This window comes from Neolamprologus multifasciatus, chromosome 5 (genome assembly GCF_963576455.1).
Source record: "Neolamprologus multifasciatus chromosome 5, fNeoMul1.2, whole genome shotgun sequence".
Lineage (NCBI taxonomy): Eukaryota > Metazoa > Chordata > Actinopteri > Cichliformes > Cichlidae > Neolamprologus > Neolamprologus multifasciatus.
Genome location: NC_140443.1, coordinates 3017530 through 3039891, shown reverse-complemented (window position 1 = coordinate 3039891; position 22362 = coordinate 3017530). Strand labels below are relative to the sequence as shown.

The following is a 22362-nucleotide window of genomic DNA, read 5'->3' as shown; positions in this document are numbered from 1 at the left end:
TGTTTTTTTTTCCCCTTTTCATGCCGCGCCCCCCCTGCAATGGCTCTGCGCCCCCCCTAGGGGGCGGGCCCCACACTTTGGGAACGTCTGGGATAGAGGAAGAGTCCCTGGAAAGAAGATCTGCAGCACTAGCATGCAAAAGGGTCTCACACATTTGACATGCTTGATGGTGCGCTTGATGATATACATTGCCAATACAAGATTAGAGGCAAAGTTGTAAGAACCACAACTGATAGTGGATCCAACTTTGTCAAGGCCTTCCACATGTTTGGGGCACAAAATGATGCAGATGAAAAAGAAGCTGAAGATGAAGCAGACCCAGAAACTCTTGACCTGACTGACCATATTGACTACCATGAGGCAAGTGCAATTCTTGTGAATTTTCCTTAATGGATGGTTAAAAACGTGAGCAGACTCTTAATATTAAATCAGAGATCCCTATTATAGTCATGGTGGGTTTTGTTGTTGTGTCTTACAGGTTGAGTCCTGCAGAAGTTGCATTCCTAAGGGAGTACTGTACCACCATGAAGCCACTGGTGAAAGCTTCGAACATCCTTCAGTCTGAGTCCACTTCCTTTATGGGATGGCTCCTGCCAGTAGTCCAACAACTACTGTCCAAACTTAGCAGGCTGGAGACATCAAGCAACACATGCGTGCCACTCATCAGAGCATTGCAAAATGGCCTTCAAAAGCGTTGGACCAATGATGGATGATCCAGAGTTGGCTGCATCTGCAGTCCTCTTACCCAAATTCAAGACTTCCTGGACTGACAGAGCAGATGTAATAGAGGCTGGTAAGGATTCATATGATCCCATTTTTGTGTATTTTTACATTTGAACACATGCTTAAGTGAGTATTTCACCTAATACGTTGTAAGTTATTGATGGTCTGTCCTGAATACTAAACCATTCTTTTTGAGAATATGCCGATTTTAAATTTGTGTTCAGGAATAATCACTGAAATTTAAATAACAAAATTGTGTTATCTACTTGCAATTACAGCCTTGACATACATCAAACAACATCTTGAAACAACGGAGCATGAGAGTGGGGATCAGCAAAGAGAGTCATCTGATGAAGATGAATTCTTCTCCAGACCAATCTCCAGAAGGCTGCAAAGTGCAGCTGAGCTTGATGGTTACCTTGCTTGTGCCACAGACACCATGGAGCTGCTGCACTCCTTCTCAGCCATCAAAAACCTCTCTCTTAAACTGAACACAGCTCTGCCTGCTTGTGCTGCTTGTGAACGACTTTTTAGCTGTGCTGGTCTACTCTTCACAGCCAAACGAAGTCGGATTGCCTCTGTTAATTTAGAAAACCAGCTCTTCCTGAAACTGAACAAAAGGTTCAGAAAGTAAAGTGTGACAGAAATGCTAAAAGTTTAAGACACTTACCTGCCTGTTGTTCATTGTATGGGGAAAAGTTTAAATGGTTCTACGTATGTTCAGAAACATTTTTGTCATTGTTTTAACAAACAAATTTCCTTCTTTTATATCTACATTTATTAACAAAACAAGTTACCTTTCTATACCTTGTTCATCTGAGAAATGTGCTTTGAACATAAATATTTATACTGGTGAATTGAGTCGAATGCCTGCTATTGACGACAGAATAAAACATCAGTCTGTTAAAAAGTAATTAATACTTTGAGTAGTTTTTGAGAAGAGTACTTTTCAAGAGTATTTTTTTAACACCAGTACCTTTACTTGTAATTGGGTACAACTTAACCAGTAACAGTACTTGTACTTGAGTAAAAATTTTGAGTACTCTTTCCACCTCTGCTAAACCACATATCCAAACCCACATCATGACCAGCAGCTTTACAGCTGTGGCTCCAGCAAACATCAGCTGATATAGAAATTAATATTAAATAAATTCTAACAACAGCTGATCAAGCTTAAACGTGCTGCTGTTGTTTAACGCGACATCCGCTGGTTTCCTCTTTCTGGCACAAAGTGGGTGATAAACAAACGAGAGACGGGACTTGCGTCAGAAATAGCGATCAGCTGATCATTGATCAGTTTCATGATTGAATGAGAGAAGAAGAGGCAGCTGACAGCGTAAAGACGCAGAATAACTCGAGCTTTGTGTCTTTTTTTTCCATTCTAGCTGAAGTCCGGGACAAACTGTTCCTTTTCACCTCAATAAGAAATGTGCAATATTTTCTCTGAATACGAGACGATTCCGTTTTTTAAGGGGCGTTTGGCAACTCTACTAATTAATAGGGGTGCAACGATACTCGTATCGATATCGAACCGTTCGATACAGTGCTTTCGGTTCGGTACGCATATGTATCGAACGATACAACATTTTTAATTTATTTTATCAACTTTCCTTCTGATGATGCTGTCTGTGTTGAGCGCTCAGTGGATCTGCGCTCGACAGTGCAGCCTAGGCGGAGTAGTCGAACACAGATTCACTGAGCGCAGGGCAAGCTAGCGAGACAGAAGCTAGGCTAGTTGCAACATGGCAAATTGAACCTCCCCCACCCTCATTCAGATCTGGCGTTTGGAACTATTTTGGTTTTCATGTGATGTATGACCTGAAGGTAAGCCTGTCATGGACAAAAGTAAAACAGTATGTTGGATGTGCCAGCAATGCTCAATTGGTGGGAACTAGTTGTGTTAGCGCAGTTAGCTCGTTAATGTGTTGACGTCTTCCAGCCCCACTCATGAGGTGATCCGCGGTAGCTCGTTAACGGAGATTTGCCGTGTTGTGACGTTAATGTCATTTCAGATTTACGCTGACAGCACTAGTGGGAACACAACCAATATGACTGCACATTTACTCCGACATCATCCTAGTGCAAAGACAAGTGGAAGCAGAGAAAAACAACAAGCAGCATGCTACAAACTTTACCCGAGTCATTTAGACAGCCGTTAGCACATGATTCTCCTTATGGGGACCTGATATGTTTAATATGCTGCTGAGAATATAGCCCAGAAGAAGCGTATAGTATAGCTTTTATTTTGGAAAGAGACATTTCTCCATAATAAACTCTCTTTTCCAAAGATGAGTGATTCCTCAATCAGATACAGGGCTCGCAAAATCGCTAGCCCGACGGGGCTTTTTTCCAGTCGGGCTACCAAAATCTATCTCTGCCCTGCCCGTCGGCCTATCCTAGGAAGGAAAAATATATGTCAATGCTTTTGCATTCTTTTGGAAATGTAGCTGGGTAATTATGTCATTGGCATCGGCCACTGTCAATATGTGACATACTGAAATCGCGTTTGAATTTGCGCTTGTTTTTTGCTTTCACTTTGCAATCGCGTGAACTGTGTATAGAGAGCGACAGTACTGATTGGGTGAGTGATGATAATTTGCGCACCAATTCCTCTGACATCGTCTTATCAATCGTTAGCTTACTATGCAAACATGACAAGTGAAATCTCCCGCAGCTTAAACATGTGAGAGGTTGATCGCGCAGAGAATCGCTGAGCGTTATGTTAGTGCGTGTGTAAAAGCAGCAGGATATATATTTTAGTTCTGCTGAGCCAAATAAGACAGGTCAGCGTGAAGAAGTGACAGCCAAAGAAAAGCTTACCACAAAACGGAAAGGTTATGACAAATCAGACTATAAGGAAAAAGAAAGTGCAGCTTTATGGTTTCATGGACAAAAGAATTTCTGTGGCTGCAATATGACGAGCTAAATAACCAGGGCTGCACATAAGTGGTCCGCAGGTGCGCATTCGCTGTCAAAATAAAAACCCGCACAAGATAAGAAGTTGCAACGCGTGTTTGCGTACATAAGATTTTCAGGAGGACAGACATTTGTTTAGAACTCTTAAAGATGTCGAAGAAGCTCCTTTAAGCAGTTACTGTGATGTTCCTCCACCTCCAAAGAAATGTCAGAAGGAGTCCGAACCACAAAAGAAGCGCGTATTCTCTGAAAAGTGGTTGCAGGAGGTGAGCTGGCTTCAAACAATGATGAACGCACAGAGATGTGGTGCAGAATGTGCCGTGAAAATTTAATAAATGACAAATTAATAAAAAGGCATGAACATTTTTTTTGTATCGAAAAAATATCGAACCGTGACACCAAAGTATCGAACCGAACCGAACCGTGAATTTTGTGTATCGTTGCACCCCTACTAATTAACCTTATGAATAAAAGAAAGTTCACTATCAGTAACATCAAATCACCCACCCAGCAGTATAGAAACTCCATCATGCTAGCTAGTACGCAGTACGAGTTATTGTAACTGACTGTAAAAAGTCAGCACAACGAAAATAAACTCCACCTAAACTTGGTTTATATCTGACCCAGACAGACTGCAGGTCATAACTTCTTACCTGAAGTTCAGTTCACCGCCTCGGGTCTCTGCTCCTCCTGCCTTTCCGTCATCCACCTGCCAGTGTGTTGCATCTGCTGGCCTCCACCACGTGCTAATGTTACTGAATCTGTGGAAGCTCCGCCATAGCCACCACCAAACAACTGAGTTATTTTTACACATCTCCCAGCATCTGGCCAATCCACCACCTCTCATTGTTTATACCGTTACAAAAAAAAAATCATCGGCCCATAAAAAAGAAAAATCACCCGGTGGGCTGATGGTGATTTTTCGTTTTTATGGGCCGATGACTTTTTTTTTTTGGGGGGGGGATAATGTTTATGTTTTATTGACTCGTACTTTGGGAATCACTGTTGTGAGAAAAGGGTAGGGAAGGGCTGGGAGAGAATACAGCATTATACAAGCAGAGTGTTTTAGCTGTATCCGTAGATCTAAGACATAAACATGTTGTTAAAAAAGAATAGTTAACCGAAGTGCAGATTTAATTTTAAATTATTTCATGAACTGTCCAGGGATTACAGAGAGCTTTATACTGATATGCTAAAATTCTCTGAGCGTATTGGCTGTATATGACAAGTATTTGTAAATCATTAGTAGTTACTCTTGCATAGGTGTTTTGCTTGTTTTAATTTTGTCCACTATTTATTTTCAATTTTTGTATTTTGTAATGTATCTCTGATTCACTTTTTCTTACTAACCGTTGTGCTCGCATAACATGTGAATCTCCTGAGTGTGGCATTAATAAAGTCTGTGTCTATGCCAAACCTGAAGTTTAAACTCCTTTTTAAAATTTACCAACATTTCTGATTTGCAGCTAAGACTGCGACATGTTTTCACCATTTGCAAGCCAGAAGAGTGATCACTCTTGAAGCCTGGTTTGCTGCACAATACTAGGACTACTAGTACTAGTTCTAGTACTACTGCTACTGCACAAAGCATATTGTTCAGGAATTTCACAAATTTGTTTAAGTCTAATGTGTTGGCTTACAGGTAAACCTGTTTTGGAGGTGGATAGGATGATAGGATGAAAACGTCCAGCATCACATAATGTTTTCTGATCAGTAGGTTTGGAGTAAAAAAGAACTGGATGTATATTTGTCTTTTTTGGGCTACTTTTATGTCAAGAAAGTTAACTTTTTTAGAACTGTGATCAAGGATAACACATAAACCCTTGAAAATGTGAATGTAAAAAATGGTACAAACTCCAGAGAAAGTGGCAACTGACGTGGCAAAAGTGCAGACAATGTTTTACTTAAGTAGAGGTACAGCTCTTAGTGTCAAAAACACTTGAGTAAAAAGTTTGTTAAAGTATCGGGTCAGAAATGTGCTCAAATTGAGGAAGTCAAAGTAGTAACCTAACTGAACCATGTGCTATAATAAAAAAAAATTAATAATATTAGTAGATAGGACTACAAACTTAGTCTGGTGGTAAAAGGCACAAAGGCCTCAGGGGGACATTTGGCAGGCAGGGTTAGAGCTCAGACACCTGAAGCCTGAGGGTTGGGGCTAACAACACTGACTGGTAAAAGAATCTAACATCCAAGTGTTACATGGTGTTGCAGCTGATAAAAAGCCATAAACCATTGTTTAGAGGTTGTTGTGGAAGTTTTCCATTTAATAAAGCCTGCAGACAAGCGATGAGCGGTAGCTAACACTCTTTAATCAAGACAAAGAACAGAAACCAAGCTTGGTGAGGGACTGCCATTGCTGGGGCAGACGGTGAGCAGAGTCTCTCACTGAGCATAGCATGGCTCTCAGTTAAATACCTCCTACAGGAACAAAAGTCAGTACACAGCTGTTTTCACACCTTTGGTCTTTTGCCCAAAGAAAGTTTCACACTCCCTTGCTATCTCTTACAGTGAAGAAAAGACAAAAAGACTCTTCCTGTGGAGTCGTCTGCTTCCCCCCAAATTCCTTACCAGACCCCCACCATCTGTCTAACTGTTTGAATGGAGTATGAGGCAGACATGCTAAAACAGTGACCTAAAAGCATTACCAATAAACAATGTGATCAATACATAAATGATCAATACATAAATTCAATAAAGCCTGCAAATTCTTGCATTTATACTGGAGAGCAAAGAAAAATTAAATGCTACTTGTACTATGGAAAATCAGTTTCATAAAAGCTATATAAACAGACCTGAAGAAGACTGTGTTTGTAAAACTAGCGTTAACGTCTGAGAATTATAAGTTATAAGACTGTTTCTGCTATCGAAACAATTTGTGTTGTTAATCCTGAATGATTCACGTTGACAACATCATAAGAAGAAGGTCATTTTACTCCACACACAAACACATTTGGAAAATCACATAGTTTGACCATAAAAAAACTAGTATTTGAGATCGCTGCAGCAACATCATTAAAGAAAGACACCTTTACATGACACTTTCATTTAAAAAATATAGAAATTTGAAGTTTTTTATGTAAAACATTAAAACAAGAAAAACGTAACACGTTAAAGATGTTGTGATGAAATTATTGATTATCTAGATCATGGTGATTCCAGCCGAGAGTCTACAGGATGAACACTTAGGCTGGGTTTTAGAAATACAAGATGGTAACATGAGACACATTACCTTTGAGAACACTAACTCTAGTTTAATGTGTAAGAAGTAAATGCATCACAGAAGGTAAAAAGGAGTTGCTTGTCCCTTCATTTGTTCAAATAAATTACAACTGATTTGCATAAGTTTGATGCATAATTTAAAAAAAAAAGAAGAAGAAAAAAAACAGGTCCTTGAAATAGTTCACATCATCTAAGCAAGACTCGATCGGAACCTCAAATGTTAAAGTACACTTAGTGATTGTACTTTTATTACCTGAGCTAATGTAGATGCTCTGAAAAGCCCTGTGACTGAAAAAAAGAAGCACACATTTGGAGAAACTGTGCTGTAACTTCACATATGTGAAGTTTTCTGTCTTTTCTTTGAGAAAAGAAAAACAGATAAGTCATAAACTCGTTGCCATACTGGTATCATGTAAGGAATGCACACAAAGATTGTGTTAAAAATGTGAGCTTCACAGTTAAGGTACAGCCCCCTCCCATAGAGTCCACACACACTTTGCCATAGATGTAAGAGGACTGAAAAAAATGTGTAATAATAATAATAAATAAAACCATAAATGTTAATTGAGTCATTCGATTTGTTCTACATTGGAAAATTACTTTTTGCCCACCATTTGTGTGACTAACAGTCTCGCTACCAGGTGACTGATGCATAGATGAAAGTGAATTGAAACTTCTGCTGTACAGCTTACTAAGGGGTCCTGTGATGGGCCATGTGCAATTACACAAAAGAACAAGTTAAATTTCACCATAAAAGGACAGTTTGGAAATTTAAATGAGAATACAACTGTTGCACATTACTCTAAAATTAGTGCTATGAGAATGACTTTAAAATCACAAGCTGATTTAAAACAGAATCTAACATCAGCATTCTTGCCCCTGGAAATAGCTCTAAGATATTAAGAGAACTTGGCAAATGAGATGGCAGGATGGCAAATAATGCACTTTAAAATGAGATCTTGTTGTTTCATTGGAGCAGTAAAGTATCGTAACAAAGAATAAGTGCAACTATGTATGAACAAGTATGACTGCTGTGAAGTTTCCATGTTTTACATACAGATTCGGGGCTGCTAGTTTCCTCTATGCATTTTCTTATTTAGACTTAGAACCTCAAAGTTTAGCAGCAAAACACCTTTTTCCTTTTTTCCATCAAACATGTCTTTCAGCCATCTGTGTTTATCAGTGCAATATGTCACAATCTTTTTTTTAATAACCACAAAGTACACAAATATAAGATAAATTTATTTTTTTTATCAAAGATAGATAATTACACATTGATACAATGAAAAAAAGATTTCTATGAAAATTACACACGGTGTAAGAAAAACATTATAACATATAAATAAGTGTTTTATGATAATCTGACATACTTTAAAAGTGAAAGAATAAACGTTTTTAAAAAATCATGTTCTTTGATGAACACATTACATGTATCACATTTTCAAAGTATAATGTAGGGAGCAAAGTGTTCACAAAAACAGTTTTAGAGGACTTACACACGATTACTTTTTCCACAGTACTTGTATGCCTCTTGTAAAACTATGTACTTTTCAAAAGTAAGTACTGAGTATTATGTTACTTATTTATGTGCAAATGTTTAATAATGAAGAACATTAAAACATTACTGTTGGCCACATGTCAGGAAAGTTATGTGACATTAGTGACGTTTGTACTAACTTGGTTTTAAAGCCTTTACTCCAAAATATACGCCGTTCAATAGTCGACCTTAATCTTACAGAGAATGTGATGATTTTATGGATAATTAAAGTCAGTCATATATCCACAAACACAACAGGCTGAAAGTCAGTGATGCTGCTCGGTTTGCAGTCCTGAATATCACGGCACAAGCAGGATTCACTGCACTGTTAATGTTAGCTATGTTATATTGCTGCCTCTGTTCGGTGGTGTCGAGCCAAACGGACTTTAACGTGTGTTTGAACGAGCTGACGGTTCACTCGTTAAGCTGAAAGAAAGATGCTTTAATCACAGCAGTCACACATGTGTCCACTGTACCATCTGGGAACTCTTCTCGTTTCGTAATAACGCAATCCTCCTTCTTTTGTGCTGTTTTGTAGCAGTGTATACACCTGAGACTGTCACCTGTCTGTCTGTCCTGCACTCTCTCTCTGTTTCTTTCTCTCTGATTGTGGAATAAAAGTATGAACATGTATTTATAAGTTACACTTGTGTTTGAATCCTGCAGCTTATCACACATTTGATTTCCATGTGTGACAACTGCAAGTGTCCAGAGTGAGGACAGACTGAGGGACCCACTGCTGCACATCATCTGTGAGGCTTTGCACCCCTGATGATCCACCAGGACAAACTCAGCAGTGTGTGAGGAAGAGGAGGAGGAAGAGCCAGCAGCAGCTGACAGATGGAGAGAATAGACAGACTGTTCCCTGTTTGTGAAGGACTGCTAGGAAAGTTTAACATAACTAATTGTCTGTCCTGAATCAGTCTTATTAGGTAATGTTCAAATAATGTTATCATCCAGTGTTTTCAGTGTGGGAGAAAGTACTCAGGGCCTTCAAGTTACACACTATGAAAGGCAGCAACAAGTTTAATGTTCAGAAACCTAAAGTATGTATCAGCAGCAGAATGGAGCTAAAAATAAGTGTTTGTTTCAGTTCTATGAAGCTTTGAGTATTTTGGATTAGTAGCACTGCTGTGTTTGTTGCATCATATTGCTGTAATTGTTTATATGCTTTATATATTCTGAGGTAAGTTGATCTATAGTGTTACATCATATTCTATAAGGATGTTATGTGTTTGTTTACTTTCTGCCCAGTTTGACCCATTTAGCAGAAGTCAGCCTGTTTAAGACTCTGATATCTATTCTGTATGACTTAAAGCAGTTATGACATGGTCTGATTTTCTCACCCAATAAAGGAATATTTAATATATCAGTCTACTCTTCATTCTATCAGAAACAGTTATCACAGCTCGTACATTTGCTTTTTACACATATATGTAAGCAATGAGCCAAATTTAGTAATGCCAACATACTGAAGGAACAGCATTTGTCTCTTATATATGATACACCTATATATGCACTGTCAAAGATACTTGTCTTTGAGTGAAGATTTAAGGTGATAGGACATATAAATAACTGCAACTTGAATCTGTACTGAGGCTCAGTATTTGACACAGAGTTCATGTTCACTGCTGTAATAGCTAATAATGATTAATATAATAACTATAATATTGGCCATATTATATTTACATTACCAAAGTGATATGACTTTAGTCTCATGAACAACATTAGCTAATTGTTATTTACTAACTAATCTTAAATGACTGTTCAGTACAGAAATGAAGCCCAAAAATCATGTGTTACTGTCCTGTGGTCTCAGCCTCAGATACTTATCAAATCACACAAAGCTCTTGTAGAAACAAACAAACAAATGAACAAAATATGTTTTCCTTCATTTCTGTCAAACAAAGCTGTATGAAACGTTTCCAGCGGTTAGTATCATGGTTGCTAGGCAACCTGGGCAGCGCGACGGAGACTAGACCGTCCCATACAGCTCATGTGTTTGCAACAAACTTGCCGTTTATTTTGCAAATCGAGCTCAACACTGCCCCTAGCGTCCTGGAGCACTTCCGTTGTGATTTGGAGTTTGCATGTGTTTTGTATTTTGTACGTGTTTTGGAGTTTGTACATGCTTTGTCTTTAGGGGCCACCATAGGTGGGAACCACGGGGCGCTGAATTTGAGAAAAAAGACTAAGTATTTTTTCAGGACTTTTTGCCCTAAGGTTTGGGAATAGAGGGGTCTCTATCAAGTAATTCTAGGGGGGATTTGTTGTGCGTTTGTGGAGAAAGACGGAGGGTTTTTTTTCCTGTTGACTTATCTAAGGTTTGGGGATAAATTGGAGTCGCGAGAGGTTTTTGCAACTCGGACTTTGATTCTCATTTTCCTTGTTTGGATTAAACAAATGCAAATAAATTGAAATAAAGTTTTCCAACAGGGAAATACTGAACGTTACAAAAACACACGTTTAACTAGGCACTTTTTCACACACACACACACACACACACACACACACACACACACACACACACAGACGAGGGGCCCAGACACAGGCGCGCGCACACACGCACTGACCCACCACCAGATGGCGTTTTCCAAGCATAAAAAGTAAAAACTTTTTAATGGCTTAAAAAAAAGAATGCTATTTGATATAAAAACTTTATTTTTTTAATAATCAAATAATTTATTTTTTGGGGGGGAAATTAATGAGCTATGAACTAGCATGTTTTGATGAATATCATAATTTTATTAATATCATAATTTTTATGAATATCATATTTTTATTGCTTCCTTTATTACTTCCTGAGCTCATGAATAATCTATTAGGGCCACAAATCACTCAGTTTGACATAAGGGGCCAAATATACCTTCTAAGGAAGTCACAAAAAAATGACAAGAGCAATGTTAATGATTAAATAATTGGCCAGAGGCCACGAACATTTATTTTTATTTTCAGGTCAGATGAAGCAGTGCTGAGGAAAGGAACAGTGAGAGTGACATTTAACTTTTGTTTTTCCTATTAATATAGGGATGTTAGTGTAAAAAAACAAACAAAAAAAAAACAACTGCAACTGTCTTTGACTTTAAAGGCTGCAGATTCCGTGGTGGGAGCGTCCTTTCTCTTTACCTCAGCCTAACCTTTTTACAGTAATAGGCCATCACTGCTCATTAATCTTTCTTCTCTCCGCGTTTCTGTGTAACTGTCGCTTCCGACATATCACACCGGAAGTGCAGTTATGGTTTACTGCTTTAAGAGAATAGAAACTCAAAGTGTTTTGGAGTGCGTCAGTGCGCTGAGAGGAGTGGCTCCGAGCTCCGTTTTATTAAAGAGATGCTGTAACGTTTGATCCTCAGATTGTTTCTGCAGACATGGAGCTTCTACCACTTCTGTTTCTGAGCTTCTGTTTCCTGACTTTGTCCGGACTGACGTTTGCTGCTGAATCCGGTAAGAAGCTCATTGATTTAGACTGATCATGTGTGCAGGCGCAGTCATGTTTCACAGCAGCGGATGGAGCTTTAACGCTGCTCAGGCTGCTGCGTTAGTGGGTGGATGACTGCGGAGTCTACACCTGTGACATCAGCTGTTAACGCAGCCGCGTTTTAGAGTAAAACAATGAGAGGGCAGATAAATGTGCAGCATCTTCAACAATGAACCGAAACTATTCTCTTTAGTGTTTATGATCCATTATCAGAGATTCTCATTATTCCATCCTGACGTGTTTTAACCTCAGGTGCGCAGCTTCCTGTAAACACATTTCTGCTTTCATCCTGCTGACACGGTGTGGCGTTTGTTTGTGACTGAATGCGATTTTTTAAGGCAGCTAAAGTTGTATGTTATCTTAAAGTGGGTCGACAACAATAAAATGACTCATAGAATAGAGAATAATTAACCACACAGCAATGTGAAGGGGAGCTAAAGCAAATAAATGTGATTTTTGTAGAGACAAAAACGGAGAGTTTGCAGATGATATTGTGTTCTCTAAAACTGAACTTGAATTTTTAATGTTCATTATTTATAAAAACCAACCTTTAATTTTTTTAGCTTCTGAAACATGACAAAAAAAAGTTTGAAAAGCTTTGCTTTAAACCAGTTGTCTTCCCATGCCTGACTTTCGGTGTATCCTCATTACTCTGTGCATGAGCTCAGTGTTTAATTCGTGTTTTGTGTTTCAGTGACATCTGTGATTGTGAAAGAAGATGATGATGCCATTTTACCCTGTTCCCTCAGCACCAATGAGAAAACTGAGTCAAAGGTGTTTGACTGGAAGAAAGAAGGCACAGTTCAGGTGTTCACGTATAATAATGGTGACCATCACAATAATGTCCTCACAGATCAAAATGAGCAGTTCAGAGGTCGAGTCTCACATTTTCCAGAAGAGCTCAAGCATGGCAATGCCTCCATAAAAATAAAAAAAACTATGCGGGAGGACAAAGGAAACTACACGTGCTTTTTGTCAGGAATAAAAAAATTCCACGTTGAGCTTGTTGTTGGTGAGTGCTTTTAAAAATGACCTGATTATATTTTTTATAATCATCTAGAAAAATTGATGGATGGAGGACATTTTTCCTATACTGCAATCGCAGGGTGATCTTTGAAAATTGGATTACAATTTATTTACAAAGATTCAGCAGAGAGAAATCACTTACTGTTTGCCTGCTACTGAGAAAACAACAACTCAGTTCAGTTCATTTCTACTCTGTTTGAGTAAAATCCCAGTATTATTGATGAGCAGAAATAAGTGGGGGTCTCCTCTAAACACTCAGTGCGACTGAGTGAAGAGTTTTAGGACAGAGTTTTGGTACTGCACCATCTGATCTTGTAACATCTCCTAAAAAGAAAACGCAACCGGGAGAAGACGTGATTTTGTGCAGTTTGCAGTCAATTGTGTCCCACAGAGGTTTTAATTCACATTTGTGTGATTTGTTTAAATATTCTCTTCCTGAAAAGGAAAATCTGACAAATATATATGCCGTAGGGCCAGACACAAAACCACATCTGTTCACAATGGTTTAGAAATTAATGTAAGGTCGTTACCACTGTCAGCACACGCCTTTTCTGTTTTGCTCTTTTTTTCTATTCTCTTCTCCAAACTCCTTATCTCCTACCCACCTTTCCTTAAAAAAGAGGTTAATAATAGCCCTAGGAGCTACATTTTAAACGTACCAAGAGATCTTCCTATGCGCATGCTGGTCCTGTAGCTACCTTCACAAAATGAAATTAAAATCTCTCTCTAATATAGCAGGTTAACACTTTTGAGTTTATTTTCATCAGTTTTATCTAACTGCTAAATTGATGAAACCAGAGTCACAGTTAACATATGTGCTGTTTTCCTTTCAGAGCCCATATTAACTTGTTAGAGCCCCCCCACAGTCATGTGCACTTCTGCATGTCTGTAACTACCATATTAAACTTTTAAATAATTTCCAAACCATAAATAGCTGATACCTGCCTTTTTCATCACTGTGAAGTAAAATCTGTGATATTTACTCTATTCTGTTAGTTTTATCTTTTGCTCTAAGACAGATCATTTGTTTGAGGATTATACAGGAAGTGACTGAAGCCTTGTTCTTTTTAAGGTTATTCTTGACATGTTAAATACATTTAATCAGTCATTATGAGGACTAGAAGGCTGAAATTCACATGCTATTGTCGTCATTATTTGTACAATAAACGTGCCAGGTTTTATGCTGATACACAAAAGTGACTCTAAGTTATTACAGAGTTTAGTTTAAAGTGCAAAGAAGAGCATCTCTAACCAGTTACCTCAAAATGCCACAAAAATTTCTCTAAAGTAAGCAAATAATAAGGATTCATTCTATTATTTTTACAATTCAAATGTTCCTAATTGCTAAACTCATCTACAAAATAAGGTCCCAAACAATTAAATTTAATATTTTTATATTTACGCTAATTTAAGCAGGTCTTTTTCAACAGTTCAAATAATTTTCTAGGAATTGATTTTTTTCCATTGTAACTGCTAGGCTAACTATATTAACTTTCATATATGGTCCGATAGGTGATTTTCCCGGCTTCAAGTGAGAGTGGTTTCACTGCGTTAACTTTCTATGGATGACAGCAGCTGTCCAATCAAACACTCATGTGGCTTCCATAAATATCGCCTTCGCTGATTGGCTGATTGGATTAACGGCTTTGTGATGCGTGGCTTTATGTCATGAAAAGATAGGATGGTTATTTTGCCTCGTGGCCGTTTACAGATTTCAGCGATGCCGAACTTGATTGTTGGAATTATTCGTGAATAGTTTAAAACTGAATTTAATCTGGAAGTTTCAGAGGTTTGTGCTAACTCTGATAAAACTTAATGAGAGAATAGATGACAATTTCTTCGTGTGTTTTACTCACGATTAAATTTGAACACGCGGAAGTTAATCAGTGAGTTTTGTTTTTAAACAGGAGCTCCCTTTGTCTTTCAAATGTCGTTTTTGGCCCAATTAACTGCTTTTTAACGGCATGTGCTTCAGGCTAGCAGTAAAGTCACTACTATTTACTGCCGTAAATTAAAGATGCTACGAACGATTTTTATGTCGTAAATAGTTTATCGAAATGATTGAATCTGCTGAAAAAAACGAACATCTTGGCTTTGAAATGACGATAAAAATGTCTGTGCCGTTGTTTCCGGTCATCATGAAAAATAAGCAGTATGGTTATTTATTAACTTTTACATGTAAACGTGGTCGCATAAAACCTCTGCGTTTTAAAGGTTAAAGGTCCGAAACATCCCAGGTGAGTCCTCTTTGTGATGATGTCACTGATTTTTACATCCCCGTGTGTATATGTGGACTCATTATTAATTGGTAAAGACATACAGCAGCTTAAAAACAGAGTATCTAAAGATTATCTGTGTGATACATTATTAGTCTGTTTTTAAGCAATGATGTGTTTTGAAATTTTTATGTCACAATAACTGTTTCATAGTCAATAACTGTAAATCAGACTGATTAAGGCCCGCCTGCACACAGCCCAGTGGAAAACAATGTTACACGCTACATATAATCAAGCACTTTTTCAGTTTACTTCAACTCTTTAGTAGCCTGAAATTATAATGTTTTGAGTGTGTAATCAAGTTTATGAATTTTCTGGGAACAATGCTGGCATGCTGCCGAAAGATATTTATTGCAAAGAATACCTTTCAGATATTCGCCCTGCTGTTTTACTAATGTAAAATACAATTAGTATTTATGCTTAAGATAAATTAAACTTTAGTGAAATGTTTCCTCAGTTTTCATTTTGTTTGCATCCATGTTAAAAGCTGTTTGATGATTTAACTTGTATTTGGGTGACATAATCAAATTTAATGTTGAAATATCACATTAAATTATACTTACTGCATTTTTTTCATCTTTATGTTTGGTGCACACAGTTTCATGATTTATTTAGCAAGCAGAATCATAGTCTGAATACTTTTTGTGTGAAGCCCATTTGCTTTGCCAGAAGGAGAAACTATAAACTCTCTATAGACACCTCTTGTTAGTCTTTTTATTTTATTTATTGATTCAATTTTATTTTTCACAGTCCCAGCTTAGTGGTTGGTTTTGCCAGATCTGACAGAAGTTGAACATTTTAACATGAATGTAGCTACATTTGTTCAGTGTTAGTGTTTTGTTTTTGTTTGTTTTTGTTTTTTTTGTTGGTGGTAGTGCTTATTTTAGCTAGCTGCGCTAACACAGTATTTTCTCTTTCTATGTGAAAATGTGTCCAAACTCATCTGTTTACAAGTTACAGATGTTGTTTGCAGTACAAACTTTACAGTCATGTTAAACAATGCTGGAGCACTCTGCTTATCTTTGCTTTTAAACACATTTTAACTTGTTAATGCACTGAGAAAAAATTGAGTATTACAAGTCACACTGTTACATTGTTAACACTGTATTATATTTGTTGTCTGTGATGTGTTCACAGGTGCTGCTCCAAAGCCATATGTCACAATACTTGAACAAAAAGGGGAGTTGGAGTGTGAAGTTCCAGGTGCTTATCCTAAACCTACAGTTAAGTGGTGGGACAGCGACAACAAAACTCTTCCTTCTAAAACGCTGCAGGACCGAAAAGAACAAGATCGCTTCCACATAATCATCCAAGCTACTGCGCCAAAATCCGGCTGCTATCGCTGTGTAACCACGCAGATGAACATCTGGCATCAGATTTCTTCAAAGATTTGTGTGCATGAAGGTGAGTGGTGAATAATTCTTCAGTGAAACAGTGAAGATAATTTATGAAAAAATTAACATATTCTAGAACATAAATAACTGGTTTCGGAGGAATCGATATTTCACTATCAATCCGTACACCAATAGCACCACATGGTCTCTGATGTCATTCAGGTAGGCAGCAGTGTGTAGACGCAGCACCCAGTTCATGAGATGCTGGATAGTGACTGGTGCTCCTAACAAGCAGAAGTGTGTGAAGTGTGGCCAATTGGTACAACCCATACGGAATGGAGGAGGCCGTTTGTTTTTCTTGGACTCTGCAGACAAGGAAATCTGCGAGTAGCACTTGGCTAAATCTAGCGTTGTGAAAAAACAAGCAGTATCTAACTGGTCCAGGAGCTTTTCAACATACCACTTCATTGTCAATGTCATCCACTAGCTAGGTGACCAAAAAGAGTCCTTGCCACTTGACAAGTAACTTTGAGATTGAAGAAAGGAGTAATACAAGCACTTTATCTTCCAATGAAAATTGCCTGAACTAATCATTACACTCAGGTGTGTTGACCCAGGGTGATATGTAAAACTTGCAGGACACTGACTCTTCAGGCCTGGAGGTCCCCACCCCTGGCCTAAGCGGTCCACTACCATGTGGCGGACATCTTTAAAGCCTCTCCTTGCTGCTGTGAGCGGGCTGAGAAGCGCCTCCTGAGCTTTGCCAAACAGCAGCAGGAGCAGCCTCAGTGCCCAGTCCTCCTCATGCCTATGGCACCCCTCTGCTGTGAATGAACACCTTTATGATGGTGTCAGAAAACCTGAAACATAAGCTATGTCAGGTTAAATTTATTGTGCTGAAGTACCAACTCAGTTAGCACCTGAAGGCTTTGTATTCATACCTTTTTTTTGTTGTTGTTTTTTTTTTTTTTTGTCAAGTGGAGAGAAATTTCACTTGACAAATTTTTGTTATTTATTTGTCACATGCAAGTTGCCCTGCAGTGAAATGGGACCCGCCGTCTGACCTTGGCCTTGGGGATAAGCGGACGAAAGCGTTTGAAGAAGGAGGGACAAAGAGTTCTTACAACAATCCTGTTATCATGGATTACTTTTTTTTTGTTCTAGTCAGTATGGACCTTGGCAGGCCTTCAGCCAGTACCTTTGGGATAGCTGCATGAGTGAAGATGGTGAATGTTTGGTTTTAGTGTGAACAACTGCATCCAATTTTTACAGTTGGTCTAATGTCCGTCACTGGTCACCAATTCTCTCAATTCTCTCATTCCCGTTCTTCTTCTCCAAGATCTTATTCATATTGCGTTCACTAACACAGTCTTATTCACAGCCCAGCCCTGTCTATCATGTTGGCCAGCCTTGTGGGATTTTGAACAGCTGTAGCCGCTTCTTGCTCTTCGATAAGCCAGCTCCAATCAGCCAGAACTCTGTTATCGTGGTTCCAAATTGGTAGATGTCGTTCAGTGTCCTCCATCGAGACAGTCAGCAGACACACGACGCAACCGACCATCGAGTATCCAGCAGCAAATGTCTCCGCAGGACAATCAGGCTCTCCCAAACCCTGGAGTTTGTCAATTCCGTTACGGGACCAGTTGATCAAATCCATAATTCTTTAGGTTTTTAGAGAACAAGTCTGAGAGACTCTTTGATCAGTACATGTTTACTGTTATACTGTGAGAGTAACTTTACCTTTTTTGTGTTTCAGATGTCCAATCAGGGATTGGGATGATTAAAGCTTCTGTTTTTTCTGTTATTTTTGGAATCACTGTTTTTGTTGCGGTTTAATTTTACTACAAATCTTGAGGTAAGTTTGAATAATGTTATGTGTCACCTAATCTATGATATGAGTGTGATATTTCTGTTAGTGTTTGAATTTCCACACAAAATCCACATCATGCATTCATACATTTCCAGCCACATTTTGCAATTATTGCATTTGTTTCTAAATTTTTTCTTTCATTAAATATTATTTAAATTTATAATAAGAAGAATTAATTTTATTGTTCAATTTTTAAATTGTGCAATTGTCACTTGGAAATCTAGAGATTTTATGACTATAACTGACTGACGACTAGATTAAGCTCCCGTTATTTCAAGATCCAGATATCAGGAGGATACTAAGTAGTATTACTCAAGGTAGCATTAAAAATATAAATACTGAGCAGAATAAATAGAGATGCGGATGCTCATGATTAGAGGTACCTTTTAGCTCTGATAGAAACATGGTAAAAACCTTTATCTATTCAGAAACTATGGTGCATCAATGTGCAATGACTGCAGAAACAAAGCTGTTAGGACTGGCTATGCCTGAAATGACAGCTGGTAAAAGGCAAACCAGGCAGGGCAGAAAAAAGTGGGACATTAACTATGTGACTCTGATAAAACACGTATAAGAGAAGTTAATATTATACAGTAATTTCATTTTGTTTACTTCCCTGCAATCCTACAGGAGAGAAAATGGAAGGCAACAGTTTTGACATGGGAAGCATACAGAACAACTGATTTTCTTAAAAATGAAAGATCAGTCTGTCCAGTGCTGAAATTCTCCTCCTGTGATTTGAAGCTGTGTAAAGAATTGAACAAAACTTCCACGCCACAGATCTTCACCCACCGTGTTGGCTGCCTCGGTGTGCCCTCAATTTACACTGGTGTGCATTGTTATCACTTTTTTCCAGGATGCGTAGCTAAACACTGGAGGGTTATTAAGAATTTTTTATTTCCTGGACAAATGTGATGAAACTGGAAAGAATTAAATTGGTCCCCTGATTTGTAATTTGAGGTTTTATGAATGCAATGCAAGAGTAAAGCATGATCGTAGAATAAGCTATGAAAGTAAAAAAAGGCCTAAAAAACTATAAGAGATCAATCAGAGCATAATTTTTTTTAAGATGTTTTTTCAGCCATAGACACACAGATAATGAGTATTTCATGCCTTGCTGAAAATACAGTGAAAATGTTAAATGATTTCTGAGTGACTCAACATAAAAAAACCAATTATTTTTACTAAAACAAAAAGAATGAGAGCGCTATGGTAAAGTCAAAACTGCATTCAGAACAGAAACAACTGCATTATCCTGCTAACACAACTACAGCTATTTACAAGCAGACTGTATGCTAACAATAAGCTAGCCAAAAACACAGAGTGATGTTAAAATTGAATGAATGTCAAGCAGCCAGATTCTTCAACTTCAACGGCCAGTGATGAGCAGTCAGGGCACAGCCTCTGTTTCTAGTTGTTTATATTTCTACAGTAGAATCAGTGTGACGATTGGTTTAAAATTTCTTTGCGCTGGTTTTCATCGTTGCTTTGTGCTGTCGGCTTTGTGTTCATAACTGATTATTAAAGTAAAGGTCATATGTGTTACCTTATCAGATGGGGATTTGTGTTTGTGTGTTGGACTCTAGCTTCAGGTTCATATTGTTAATGGTAATTATGAGACAGTGTTTCAAGTCATTTTACAGAGTAACGTGAAAGTGATGTAACGAATAGTAAAACACATTACTTTCTATGGGAGTTATTAAGGTCAGTAATACAGCATTACTTTTAAGAAACGTTTTTTGTGTAATATGTGTGATACTTAAGTAATTATCCCATTACTAATTACAACAAAGAGGGGAAATGCTTCCAAGTGGCACAAACATTTGACCCACAACATGTTATTAATTTGCAGGAATGTACTGTCTTTGAGAGTTGCCACCACTACTAACCAGCATACGGAGTCAATGAGAATCGATGAATGATATCAATAATGGAGTGAGAATTGGTCAATTCTTATCAATTCCCATCCCTATACTTAATTACGTGCTGTAGAATAGAAATGTGTTACATTTATTTGTTACATTACTCTTGCATTACCTGAAACACACTGTCTCATTAATGTCCATATCTCCACTCTTAAAAAGCTATAGATCACCATTTTCTTCCTTCTGCACACAAACTAAAATCAACTGATTGTAGCACAGGTGTACAGGAAGGGAAAAAAAAACCCCAAAGGATTAAAGCCTCAACTGTGGATTCTTAATCCACTCGTGTCAAAGAGTTTCACTGTTGTCCCCATTCTTCAGAGCAAAGCTGCTTTCTCGCAGAAACCATCATCATCATCAGGGCTGCTGTAAGGTTTCTTTATAGATTATATTTAGCCATGCAATAGCTATGATTAGCAATACAGATTTAAGTTGTGATGACGCTTCCTGATTGTGTTTGATTCATTACCAAAGCTCATGTATGAACACTGAAAGGAACATTCAGGATATTCAGTTCTTGTTTCTCTGTCACTGTCTTTATCCTGTGAATGATTTGAGATGGGATTTTTATGTCTAAAAATACATTATTGCTGTGAGATATGTATTGTGTCTTCTCTGATCCAGTGTTTTGAAATTTTGGAAGTACTTGAAAATCCAAAGTGCTTCATGTAGTTTATCAGTGTTTTAGTTTCAAAACACCTCTGTTTTTTTTTGTTTGTTTTTTCACCCTCATGCTGTCATGTAGTAGAGATGAAGGGATCTTTATTAAGTCAAGATAACATGCTGTAAAAAGACGGATGTACATGGCCGTTATTACACAGGCTGTGACATCTGGCAAGCATGAGCTTCTGCACACAGCCAGCTTGTTGCAAAGTCTAATTTTCTCACATTTCCTCACCACATATACTTTAACTTTGGGAAAAAATATTTCAGTCTCCCGTGGAGACCATAATAGATTCATAGTTCAGCTCCTTCAGCCTGAATTGGTAGCTCAATAATCTAAACAATTTTGTTGTCTTTGGAAACAAACTGACTGCACCCACACATTCAGGTTCTCAATAAACATGTTACCCAATACCAAAAGACTCTTTCTTCATTTGAGTTACAGATGATGAAGGTTGGTTCTCTAAAAAACATTTATTGTATTTTAATCTATCAACCTCCTGGGGCTGCCGGGGATGTCTTTTAACCAGTGGTTCCCAAACTTTTTTTTGCTAGGCACGTCTTTATTTTACAAGAAAATCTTCGCCAGGACAGAACATTTTGCAAATCTTATAGCTTCAGAAAAGAAAATTCCTAAAGTTTTATTTAATACAGTTAAGAATATTGTCTCTCTTGATATTCCTTGTGTACCAATCTATACAAGTCTGGATGTAATGGATTTTTTGAGTTATTTTGTTAATAAGGTCGCTGCCATCAGGTCTGATATTTCTACATCATCCTCTCAGTGTCATACTTGCAGTTACTTCTGATACCTGGTCCTCTTTTCCAACTGCTACCTTACAGGACATCAGTGCTCTGCTTGATCATGTGAAACTGACCTCAAGACACCTTGATGTACTTCCTCCTCCTTTTTTGATTAGTGTGTTTGACTCTATTGGCCCCTTTATTGTTTTAGTTACTGACTCAGTTCCCCGCTTTTTTAAAGGTTGAAAACACATGGCGAATGGGCTTTTCAGGCAGTGGCACCAAGTTTGTGGAATTTTCTTCCGTTATCTTTACGCTGTACAGACTTCATTGACTCTTAAAAAATGGCTGTAGACATTTCTACACAGGCTTTTAATTAATTTGGTGTTTTATGTTTTATAATTTATTGTTTCATATTATTATTTTATTTTTATTTCTGGTTTTATTGTAAAGCACTTTGTGATTTTTATTTGTGTATAGTGCTATATTAATAAATTTTACTTAGTAGGAATATAGTTAGTAGTTAAATATTTTTCTGAAACCAGTTACATAAAAAACATTAATCAACTAATGCCGACTGCAACAAACAGATCAACTCATAATTGTAGAAACAACAAATACCCAGCAGGGTTGGATGACCGACCAAAT

General features: G+C 37.8%; 1 protein-coding gene across 2 annotated transcripts in view; it reads left to right on the top strand.

Moving 5' to 3' along the window:
• Positions 1–22079, top strand: part of LOC146517793 (programmed cell death 1 ligand 1-like) — a 96166-nt gene extending 74087 nt beyond the window's left edge. For both annotated transcript variants that reach the window (XM_085160423.1, XM_085160422.1), the window contains exons 4-7: positions 12571–12888; positions 16316–16582; positions 18269–18367; positions 19013–22079. In XM_085160423.1, the coding sequence (XP_085016549.1) occupies positions 12571–12888; positions 16316–16582; positions 18269–18348 (665 nt within the window). In that variant the 3' untranslated portion in view covers positions 18349–18367; positions 19013–22079. The remainder of the gene's footprint in view (positions 1–12570; positions 12889–16315; positions 16583–18268; positions 18368–19012) is intronic.
• The last annotated feature ends 283 nt before the right edge of the window (positions 22080–22362 follow it).